This window comes from Electrophorus electricus, chromosome 11 (genome assembly GCF_013358815.1).
Source record: "Electrophorus electricus isolate fEleEle1 chromosome 11, fEleEle1.pri, whole genome shotgun sequence".
NCBI lineage: Eukaryota > Metazoa > Chordata > Actinopteri > Gymnotiformes > Gymnotidae > Electrophorus > Electrophorus electricus.
The window spans coordinates 21,352,227-21,364,726 of record NC_049545.1 but is presented as its reverse complement, the minus strand read 5'-3'; the positions used below and the strand labels follow the sequence as shown (position 1 = coordinate 21,364,726).

Genomic DNA, 12,500 nt, shown 5'->3' with positions numbered 1-12,500 from the left:
CGGAGGACTTATAACAAGTTTAATAATCCAGTATCTTGTCACTGTGAAGATTATATCAACAATCATTTTACTATGTGAAGTCGTGCTGTTCTTTTGTGAGCCATATAATTATTTAGTTTCAAAAAAGTTATATACTTGACACAAAATGGCACAGAATGACACAAAATTAGTCTGGAATTAATTATGATGTTAGTCCAAACAAATGACTGAAATCAGGACATGAAGCGTAACATAAAACATGACAGGTGACAACAGCAAAAAAAAAAAGCACATTTAACTCATGAGGTTATCGAGGGTCAGGGTGAATTGCAGCATGGGGGTGGGGAGGGGTGTGTTACATGGGAGAGCGTTATATGTGTAGCGAGGTCGGGTCACAGCATGGACGGGGGCGTGTAGACGGAAACACACACTGCACTGGCCGGCAGACGCAGGCGGTGTCGCAGGCTACAGATGTCTGCTCATGCCACTTACCTGGAACTCTGCAGCATGGAAAACAGAAGAACAGTTTAAAGGTTCCAATTCCAGCAAAAGAATGAGATAAAGGTCAAGAGTTACAGACAGCACAGTCTTTTATGACCACGGTCTCCTAATTAGATTACCACTGCAGCAGGTCAATGGGTTTACAATGGACTGCAGTGATCCAAATCACAGCTGCGTGTACACGGCTCGATTGTTATGGATGCGTGTGTGTCAGCGCACTGACCTCGGGTGCCACCACAGACGTCCACGTAACTGTTGTACTGGGTAAAGTCAGTGGACTGAGGCTGTAAATTGACAAGAGAGGAAGAAGGTGTGTGAGGGGGGGCCGTCTCCCACAGCCTGAGCACAGAGAGGAGGAGCTGGCCTGAACCGGCGGTTGGAACCACTCACCCGGTACATGCCACCTCGGCCGTAGCCTGGGAGGGATCCTGATTTGGAAGGCGAATTTGGATCTGCCGCGCCAGGAATGCCACGTGGAACAGGAATCAAGACAAGAAATGAGTCATCGCTAAATTCAGCGTGCAAGATCTGAGGAAGAGTGTGAGTACTACGCGAGTTAAGTGTGAGTGTGAGTACTATAGTTAAGTGTGAGTGTGAGTACTAGAGTTAAGTGTGAGTGTGAGTACTAGAGTTAAGTGTGAGTGTGAATGCACTAGAGTTAAGTGTGAGTACTAGAGTTAAGTGTGAGTGTGAGTACTAGAGTTAAGTGTGAGTACTAGAGTTACGTGTGAGTGTACTAGAGTTAAGTGTGAGGGTGAGTACTAGAGTTAAGTGTGAATGTGAGTACTAGAGTTAAGTGTGAGTGTGAGTACTAGAGTTAAGTGTGAATGTGAGTACTAGAGTTAAGTGTGAGTGTGAGTACTAGAGTTACGTGAGTGTGAGTACTAGAGTTAAGTGTGAGTGTGAGTACTAGAGTTAAGTGTGAGTGTGAGTACTAGAGTTAAGGGATGACTGAGGTCTCAGAGAAATGCCAGATCTGAGCTGTTCCCTCTTCACCAATAAACACACATACAAACTTACTCACACCTGTTTACTTTATTTGCTGTCCAGTTCTCCCCATCTGCTGTTTATTTTTATTTTCTGTTTATTTGTATGGACTGAAGGCTACAGTCAGATGAAACTGAGACCTGCGAGCCAAAGTATGTCTGCTGTATAATCCCTTATCTTCCTGCCCACCTGCGCTGTTGGAAACATAGCGCTGCGCGGAGAGGCTGCGTGCATGGCGCTCCCTGATCAGCTGCTTCTCCTTCTCCTCTTTCAGGATGAGCTTCCCGAGTCCAGACTGCATCTGTTCACAGAGACACGGGCTCGCACAGAGACTCACACAGAGATACGGGCTCACACAGAGACATGGGCTCACAGAGATACGGGCTCACACAGAGATACGGGCTCACACAGAGACACGGGCTCACAGACATATGGGCTCACACAGAGATGCGGACTCACACAGAGGCTCACACAGAGATACGGGCTCACACAGAGACATGGGCTCACACAGAGGCTCACACAGAGATACGGGCTCACAGACATATGGGCTCACACAGAGATGCGGACTCACACAGAGGCTCACACAGAGATACGGGCTCACACAGAGACATGGGCTCACAGAGATACGGGCTCACACAGAGATACGGACTCACACAGAGACACGGGCTCACAGACATATGGGCTCACACAGAGATACGGACTCACACAGAGGCTCACAGAGATACGGGCTCACACAGAGATACACTCACACAGAGGCTCGCGTAGAGACACGGGCTCACACAGACATACGGGCTCACACTAACTGTTCAATGCAATTCAACAGATCAACTCACTTGAACTATTTAACTCAACTATCGAAGTCAACTGTTTAGTGTAATTCAACTATTTCTCTCAACTATGGAACTCAGCAGTTCAACTCAACTGCTCACCTCTCCAAGCTCTCTAAAATGTTTTAGGAAAATATTTCCGAAATGCGTAAAACCAAAGGTCAGGCTGAGGTTGGAGGGTGGGTGAGGCGCTCTGCTGGTACCTTGCTGAGATGTTCCTCCTGAAGCTGCCTGCGTTTCTGCACCTCTTCCTCCTCCTCATCCTCCTCGCAGGACTTCCTCCTCATATCGAAGCCCGGGCCTTGAACACGACACGACCACACACGGTCACTCTGATATCCTCACTGACCTCACAGAAGCTACATCGCATGAGGTCACATTACCAGAGAAGGAATAAAGGCACCACAGGTGGAAAATAAAGGAGAAATAAATGAGAAATAAATGAGAAATAAATGAGATTAAGACATTCTCTAAACAGTGAAATTCCCCTGAATGGATTAATGACTCTTATAATGCTGCCAATTATCATTAGTTTAACTTTCATTATGCAATAACGTCTTTCTCAGAAATTAATCTCAACTGTATTATCAATAGTTGTATTCATTAGACAAATACTTGGATGTGTGTGTGTCACTCCGCCTCTGTCACATGATTCTTCAGATTTGCTGGCGGTGGTTTGGACCCTGAGGTTCTAGTTGTGCTGCTGTAGGCCTGCTGGAAGCTTTATGGTCCTCATATCCAGCCAGAGTACTGTAGATATACGTAATAAACCTGCCCTGTGTGTCTGTCCAACGCTGAGCATTCTCCAACTGCCTGACGTGGTGCTGGTGTGAGATCCTGACATGATTCTCCACTTGATAGATCATGTGATACCTCACATGCATTTTACACTCCTACTGCTAAAACCAGAACTCACTTGGGTGCTCTGGAGGTTTTCACATCCCTCTCTAACTTCTGCATGAGTTAAAAATAACTGCAAGTCTCCTCATGCGTGAACTTTCACCCTGATTCTGATGCTTCTTAGTCCTGTTTTGAGTTCCATCATTATACGTACATTCAGCAGGATCTGTAGTTCACTCCACCTTTGTCAGGTTATCCTCAGGTTATACTGCTTATTGCTGGCATGTTGCGTCTTAATTCTGCGTTTGATATGAATCTCCTGACATCTCCGGCCAGCGCTGTAGGAGGAGAGCTCCCAGCCTTTACATTTCTCTTTACATTTCTGTAAAGCTGCTTCTCGGTTTTTACACAAATACAACTGACCAGGACTGTAAATAATTATAAAAAAAAAAAAGTTCACCTTGTAATTGTCATATAAACACAATAACAGGGGAAACAGAACCTTGTAATTACACGACAGACTTTAATAATAATGTGTAAAACATGTTCAATTTAAACTAGAGTACAAGCTGAATGTATCCAGGAACTTCACTATAAAGGAAACGCCCTATTAACCCACGTCCCAACATCTCATCTGTTTTATCCTAATGAAATGCTAATGAGGGAACATGAAGGCAGAACTGCCACACCAGCTACGTCCTTCATTTGCATATTCATTAGGTCATCGCCCAGTAGGAAGGGATGGGAGGCGGAAGGGAAGAGCAGAAGCAGCAAGCTGAGAGGGGTGGGTGGGGCACAGCAGGCGCAGTGCGGGCAGACTGCACCTAGGGCGGCGATGGAGAGCAGCAGGTCTGTCTCTCTTTTAGTGGATCATGTCATCAGCGGACTTGCTTTGGGCTGAAAAGGGGTAGCCTGGCCTGGTTGGTAAACTGGATTACGGGAACAAGACTGACCAGATATCAGGCCAAACAACACGTAACAACGCCGCGGAGCAGGAAAGGTAACCATCCCCTCCTGCATGAGACAGCACCATTCACAGGCCCCAACTGTCACCACACTGAAAGCATGCTACTCAGGGCGAACTCCGCCACATTCTCCACCCTTCAGATTTAAAGTAAAATAACTGGACTTTTGGACAAACAAAACCAAAAATAAACTGATATAAAGGTATGGTAAAATGAACAGATGTAAAGGTATGGTAAAATGAACAGATGTAAAGGTACGGTAAAATGAACAGATATAAAGGTATGGTAAAATGAACAGATGTAAAGGTACGGTAAAATGAACAGATGTAAAGGTATGGTAAAATGAACAGATGTAAAGGTATGGTAAAATGAAATGCATACAAAATGAAGAGGTAGAACAACACATCAGTTCTAAGCATGGCCTAAGATTTGGAGTCACTGGGTTCTATTTTAATTTGCTCAGGGCATTACTGTAAGATATATTATAGTATTGGCTAATTAGTTTAGTATAGCTTAGTACAGACCAGTCTAGCTGTGGGGTGTGTTGCTTTTTGTATTTCCAAGATAAAAGACATTTAAAGATGAATAATTTAGGCCAGATTTGTGTTGGAATGCAAACAGACTCTTATGTAATTCAATAATAATACAAAAAGGCATGTGGGACTGAAGAGACCCCCCCCCCCCACACACCTAACCTCCCCGCACCACGCTCACACTCCATACATCTATATTTAATTTGTTAATTGGGATGGTAGTGTAAATGATTATGTAAATATTAATTTGTCTTGTCAATTCATGTCAATTTGTGGATTCATCAAATGCTTGCATTGATCAGAATGTCTGTATTGATCATGCTTGCATTGATCAGAATGCTTGAAACTGTTCTAATAATATTTTCATCTGTCACAAATTATGCCACCATGCCATCTGTGTTTGAAAGCAGTTTAGAAGAGAATCTGATCTGTTCGTACCATGTAGTTTGTAGACGGGCGGCTTCCGGTAGATGTTGACATTTTGATCTAAAAAAAAGATGACATTATGTTTACATTGGTTGCTGTAAATGAGGAAAGAGGGATAATATAAAAAAAACAAACCTAAAACAAACCCAGCACTGAAACAAAATGGAACTGGATTTTTAGTGAAACACTAACAAAATCTTGTGAAATAAATCCTGCGCTGGTAAAATAATTTCTGCTATGCAAATTCAGGACTATTTCAGGATGTTCAAGAGTTGTTGTGAAGTGAGACAACGTGAAATCACCACAGATGATCTTTCAAAAAAGATCAGAAACAGACTGCCAATTTAACATTCACAATCTGTGAAGAGTGAGAACTGCAGCAGCCATTTCCGAGGTTTTCAGGACTGGAGCGTGACAACAGGACACCGGGACCCAGCAGAAACACCCGTGGACCTACTCGTCAAACGAGCCAATGCGTCCAGGACAGAACAAAGCAAAAAGCACCAAAAACACTGTATGATTTGACTGTTTCTGTTCATTAAGTTAAAATGAACAAACATGAACAGCTGGAGATTTAGTCCTTCTAGCAGAGGCAGTGTTCTGTTAGATAGTGTTCAGTTAGTGTTTGGTCAGATAGTGCTCAGTTTGGTAGTGTTTGGTCAGATAGTGTTCAGACAGATAGTGTTTGGTCAGATAGTGTTCGGTCAGACAGTGTTTGGTTAGATGGTGTTCGGTTAGATGGTGTTCAGTTAGACAGTGTTCAGTCAGATAGTGTTTGGTTAGATGGTGTTCAGTCAGATAGTGTTCAGTTCGATGGTGTTCAGTCAGATAGTGTTCGGTTAGATGGTGTTCAGTCAGATAGTGTTCATGAACTAGTACTGAAAGCCCCAGGCTGGGAGACATAGCTGCAAAATAGCATCTACAGAGACACATTACACAGTGCTCGATAGCAACAACATCTACAGAGGAACCACGAGAACAGACACTGCAGACGAACTGATGGAAACTGACCATGTCCCCGTTCACTACGTGAAGGGCAGGACTCATGTGATAAGAGACACATGCATTCAGTAATAAGACTTTAAATCCACAATCAGAAACGACAGATGTGTGGACAACAGACAACACAACGGCACGCTGTTACTGACACACGTCCACAGGATTGTGGAGACGGGGAGCTGAGAGTAGCCTCTGTACCTGGCACATGGAAATGTTTCGGAGTTGAGGGTAGGGGAGGCGTGCTCGCTCCAGGGGAGCTCCGGCCACTGGACGGCTCAGGGCCTCGGATCAGAAAGGTCAAAGGTCAGAGAGGTAGCGTTATTACAGATCTCACAGGATGATGGGCTGAGAACTGCTGTCACCGTAGTGACCAGGGCAAGCGAGCAGTGGCCACCTCATACCACCACAACCAAAGGAGCGTCTTAAAACCTCAGCGTTGGTTTGGACAGCTGGACGAAAGTGTCCAGTTAGCTTAGCGAGGTAGCACATGCATGCACGTGTTTGAGGACCGGGCGGAGCATTTCAGGGCAGGGATGTTACGGAGGACATGCAGCGAACCTGACACCCGCCAGCCACACCCAGAGTGGCCACGCCTCACCTGGTCTGTGGAAGTGCTGTGGTGAGCGTGAGATTGATGGCGTATAATTATGGCGGTTGTAGACGGGGGATCCAATGGAACCGTGGCTGGTAGATCGCTGTAGGATGTGTCCTCTCATGTCATAATAACTCTGTAAGAAATACAGGTTCTCCAGCAGCAGTAACACACAGTCTCTGTAGGCATTTACACAGCCTGTTCACAAATATGAATGTATGCTGGACTTAGTTAAGTAGGAGTCACCAGCATGTCATGAACATGGGTTAGGAAAACAACAACTAAGGTTTGAGAGTGACAGCATTTTCAAAGCATTTATGATCTGAATATTTTTAGATATAGCTAACTTTCTATCTCTCTATTCAATTAAACTCTTAAGTTATTACCATTAGTTTTTAGAAACGTATAATAAATAAATAAGCAGATAAAAACAATAACAGCTGTGTCTGTGAATTATTATGTTGTTATGGACATGTGTTAGTGAGGCTCAGTGTAAACCATAGAACACAAACTGCACTTACATCTGCAGATGCAATTGGTGACATGGTTCTTGGTGTCTGAAAGAGTTCAAGATGAAAGAAAAGTGTAAATCGTTCGAAGCACAGTTCATGAGGCATCACAGCACTGTATTTAAGACCAATGAATTTACTGTTCTGAAAGATGACATTTTCAACCAACACCAGTGATTTTGCTTTGTTAGTATCTAAAGATTAACTCAGTTACTTCCCAAAGGACCCATACATGTGCGCAAACACATGCGCATACGCACGCACACACACACACACACACACACACACACACACACACACACGCACACACGCGCACACACACACACACACACACACACACACACACACACACACACACACACACACACACACACACGCACACAGTGGCATTTCAATGACAATGAATGTGAGTGCTGGAAGACTGAGCCACTTATGATTTTGTAAGGTGAAAGGTTAATGTTTGGGTTCAAGTCAGGTAAGCAGGACTTACTCTGTCATCTGGCATAAAGGAACGATCCCGCCTCAACGTCTGAAGCTGTCCACAAAAAAGGGTCACAATGCCATAGGTTACAAATTATTGTTCTTTACTGTTCAGTGGCCAAATGTGATATGAAGTACTGTGTGTACACTACACGGTATTTCTTCAAATAACTTTTGGCATGTAGTTGAACTGAACAGAGCTGTTTCTGTCAGATAACTCCTATTACATACATACATTCATATATACCAGTCATCCCACACTATCACACATATTCCCAAATTCACACACACCCACCCACACACACACACAAACACAGGAAGTTGGAGTTGTACCTCTCCAACACTCTCTCTCTCTTCTGTTTCATCTAGAGAGGTGGTGTAAAGTGGCTCGTAGTTGATCAGATCTGGACGCTCGATGTCATAAATGGCTTTGACTTTGGGGATGGCAGCTAGATCTCTGTAATCAAGGAACTCGTTGTCTACTTTTGCCTAGTGGGGACACAGAACACACACACCCACACGAGAGCAGTTAGCATGCAGAGCTACTGGGACTGCACTAGGACTACAGCACTGCACTATGACTATGACACTGCACTAGGACTACAGTACTGCACTATGACTATGACACTGCACTAGGACTACAGTACTGCACTAGGACTACAGTACTGCACTAGGACTACGGCACTGCACTAGGACTACGGCACTGCACTAGGACTATGACACTGCACTAGGACTACAGCACTGCACTATGACTATGACACTGCACTAGGACTATAGTATTACACTATGACTATGACACTACATGAGGACTACAGTACTGCACTATGACTATGACACTGCACTAGGACTACAGCACTGCACTAGGACTGCATTATGACTATGACTGCACTATGACTATAATACTACTCTATTACTACAATACCACTGCACTAGGACTACAGCACTGCACTGTGACTATGATACTGCACTAGGACTACAGCACTGCACTATGACTATGATACTGCACTGTCTACAACACTGCACTAGGACTGCATTATGACTATGACTGCACTAGGACTACAGGACTACACTATGACTATGACACTGCACTAGGACTACAGTACTGCACTATGACTATGACACTTCAATAAGCCTACAGTAGTACACTATGACTACAATACTACTCTATTACTACAATACCACTGCACTAGGACTACAGCACTGCACTGTGACTATGATACTGCACTAGGACTACAGCACTGCACTATGACTATGATACTGCACTATGTCTACAACACTGCACTAGGACTGCATTATGACTATGACTGCACTAGGACTACAGCACTGCACTATGACTATGATACTGCACTATGTCTACAACACTGCACTAGGACTGCATTATGACTATGACTGCACTAGGACTACAGGACTACACTATGACTATGACACTGCACTAGGACTACAGTACTGCACTATGACTATGACACTACAATAAGCCTACAGTAGTACACTATGACTATAATACTACTCTATTACTACAATACCACTGCACTAGGACTACAGCACTGCACTGTGACTATGATACTGCACTAGGACTACAGTACTGCGTTATGACTATGACACTGCACTAGGACTACAGCACTGCACTATGACTATGATACTGCACTATGTCTACAACACTGCACTAGGACTGCATTATGACTATGACTGCACTAGGACTACAGGACTACACTATGACTATGACACTGCACTAGGACTACAGTACTGCACTATGACTATGACACTACAATAAGCCTACAGTAGTACACTATGACTATAATACTACTCTATTACTACAATACCACTGCACTAGGACTACAGCACTGCACTGTGACTATGATACTGCACTAGGACTACAGTACTGCGTTATGACTATGACACTGCACTAGGACTACAGTACTGCACTATGACTATGACACTACAATAAGACTACATTACAGCACTATGACTATAATACTACTCTATTACTACAATACCACTCTATGACTGATACTGCTCTATGACTATAATACAGCTCTATGATAACGATACTGCTCTATGAATATAATTCTGCTCTATGACTGATAGTATACTATGACTATAATACTGCTCTATGATTGATACTGCTCTATGACTGATACTGCTCTATGACTGATACTGCTCTATGACTATCATACTGCTCTATGACTGATACTGCTCTATGACTGATACTGCTCTATGACTGATACTGCTCTTTACACTATTAATGTGAAGATTTCTTCACATTTATTGAAAGGCCCAATTCCCTTCCACCGTTTACCCTCCGGTAGGGTTAGGGTTAGGGTTAGGGTTAAGGTTAGGGTTAGGGTTAGGGTTAGGGTTAGGGTTAGGGTTAGGGTTAGGGTTAAGGTTAGGGTTAGGGCTAGGGCTAGGGTTACGGTTAGGGTTAAGGTTAGGATTAAGGCTAGGATTAGGGTTAAGGTTAGGGTTACAGCTGTGAGTTTCATCAGTTTAAACAATTCTTACTTTTTTTTCAAGATCCTGCATGTTCGTTCAAATTCATGTATTGCTGACACTTATGCATTTTGTTATTCAAAGTTCATACAGTAATGAATCACTAGTGAATCACACAAATAAGTATATTAAGGATATTAAGCGTTCTTTGTTCCCAATGTAAATGATTATGATGTGTAAACTGGAAATCCAGATCCTTTCTGTTATACCCCAGAGAGAGAGGGGAGGTGAAAAAACAAGCTCTCTCCCAGGGCCCTTACAGGAACAAAGAAGTACTCTTCTGAACAAAATGCAGACTTCGCTGTTTACTTCCTGTTGTTGACTGTTTATACACAAGACAGCAGAAAAGAAGATCACACTACAATATGTACAACGCCATATTACCTTACAGCATCTGAAAGAAATGTCATATAACTCTGCAAACCAAGAGCAGAGGAACCAGTGTCTGTCCTGGTACTTAGAGAGGGTGGAGGGACCGATGGAATGTTCTCCGTTTTAGAGGATATGGCTTCTTTTTTGTGCCATAGGTGACTGTGATACAACAAGTGATGTATAGGGTTAAAATATTTTGTGTGTGTGTGTGTGTGTGTGTGTGTGTGTGTGAGAGAGAGAGAGAGAGAGTGTATATGTGTTAACAGCACTTACATATATGGTGTGACCCGGTGAGCCAGAAACACTTGAACCAGGTCGGGAACATGTACTTTCGGATGAGGAGCCTGTCTTCTGTGGAGTGAGCACAGGTTTAGAGGCAGCAGGGGACAAACCCACGCACACAAATGCACACACAAACATGCATACACGTGCACAGGCACACACACGCACACACACATTCAAAAATATACCACATCAGATGGCATAAATGAAGGCAAATCTGTTAATAGAACCTAAATGTGCTTGATTTCCATGTTCTTTCACTGAAGGCCAGTGGCGGGTAATGCAGACATTGTAAATGACTGTGTGTGTACTGATGATGGACCTGGAGTGCTGGAACCTCCTCTTTGCACTGTGGTACATCATTCTTATGATTACATGACTGGTTATGGCTAAGCCAATGAACACTGATAGTGGCTATGACCTGTGTTACATCTGCAGAGATGAAATTTCCTATATATATAAATATATATATATAAAATTATATATAGATAGTTTTTCTATCTATATGATAGTGCAGATGTAGGGGTGTGCATGTGTGCATGTTGTGTGCCTGCACACGCGTGTATTACTTCTCCACCAAACAATTTCATAATGTTGTACTGTTGTGTAATCTGTGCCGATTAACAAATCCTCAGTGTGCGAGTTTTATGCCGATACAGGCACCAAACACAGGGAGCATCAAACATTTCTGCACTTAGCTGTAGAAATGCACTGTGTGCCATTATGTCGTCACTGCTAACTGGCATCTGAAGGCAATGCCTCATGTAAATTGGTATTTCAATTAGGACAAAACAAACAATTAATCGAACAAACAAACCAACCTAGAAAAGAATACAAGAATGATCAGGCCATTTTGTCAGCAAAGGCAAATCTGAAGTCTGAATAGCAATGATAATCCCTCGTAATTAGACCCACCTAATTTACAGGTCACCAGCCAATAGCAGTGAGAATCATACAAGACAATGAGCCAATCAGTGACTGCGTGCATAAGCACACGGCATCATGTCATCACGTGGGAATCTCGCGCTACGCTGAGAGAGTGCAGAGGGCGAGAGAGACGCGATGCAGGCGGCGGCTCGGGATTTCTGTGTGGCTACGGATCAAACGCAGGCATTCCCACGGAATGAGTTGGAGGGAGCTGGACCGCCTCCAGGGGGCAGCACATGGTCACGTGAAGCCATGGCACAGCCAGGTAAATACAGTACCTGCCTTTCTGTTTGGGTGAGGAGCTAGTGTTTGGGGCAACAGCTGCAGAGGAAGGGAGACGGAGGTTGGAGAACAAACCTGCATCAGCAGACACCAAACCAACCTATGCACGGAGCAGGGCTCTTACGAGTCACCTACACTCTGACGTAGTGTTCACTCAACGCACAGAGATGGACGCAGAGTCAGAAAAATAGGACGAATGTCTCGTTTGTGTCAAACCGGTGCGAAGGCAGGGAGAGAACCGCACCCTCTGTCTCTCCTCTGTTCTGGTTGACCTCTTGCATCCCGGATGCCAGACGGTAGATCCTGTAAACAAACACGTTGGCTCAGGAATAAAGCCAATCTCTGAAAACACAGCAGTCGCAATAACCGGGTGCACACGTAATCTCAGGACACCAGAAGCTCAGGAGCTTGTGGAAGGAGGTTGAGATGAACATTTAAAGGACCCGTACAGAATGTTCCCTCCTTTCTTAAAGTATTATATTAGCAAGTATGTGATTATCTTCCTACTT

General features: G+C 43.8%; 1 protein-coding gene across 8 annotated transcripts in view; it reads right to left on the bottom strand.

Annotated features, from left to right (window-relative positions):
* ablim1a (actin binding LIM protein 1a) overlaps positions 1-12,500 on the bottom strand; it is a 39,218-nt gene that overhangs the window by 2,641 nt on the left and 24,077 nt on the right. For 5 of the 8 annotated variants that reach the window (XM_035531690.1, XM_027027528.2, XM_027027524.2 and 2 more), the window contains 13 exons: positions 12,236-12,294; positions 10,774-10,851; positions 7,972-8,127; positions 7,649-7,693; positions 7,171-7,206; positions 6,656-6,785; positions 6,256-6,339; positions 5,071-5,118; positions 2,498-2,595; positions 1,657-1,768; positions 871-932; positions 704-764; positions 472-479 (listed from right to left, as the gene is read on the bottom strand). In XM_035531690.1, the coding sequence (XP_035387583.1) occupies positions 472-479; positions 704-764; positions 871-932; positions 1,657-1,768; positions 2,498-2,595; positions 5,071-5,118; positions 6,256-6,339; positions 6,656-6,785; positions 7,171-7,206; positions 7,649-7,693; positions 7,972-8,127; positions 10,774-10,851; positions 12,236-12,294 (977 nt within the window). The remainder of the gene's footprint in view (positions 1-471; positions 480-703; positions 765-870; positions 933-1,656; positions 1,769-2,497; positions 2,596-5,070; positions 5,119-6,255; positions 6,340-6,655; positions 6,786-7,170; positions 7,207-7,648; positions 7,694-7,971; positions 8,128-10,773; positions 10,852-12,235; positions 12,295-12,500) is intronic. The other 3 variants (XM_027027525.2, XM_027027529.2, XM_027027530.2) reach the window with 3 other exon arrangements.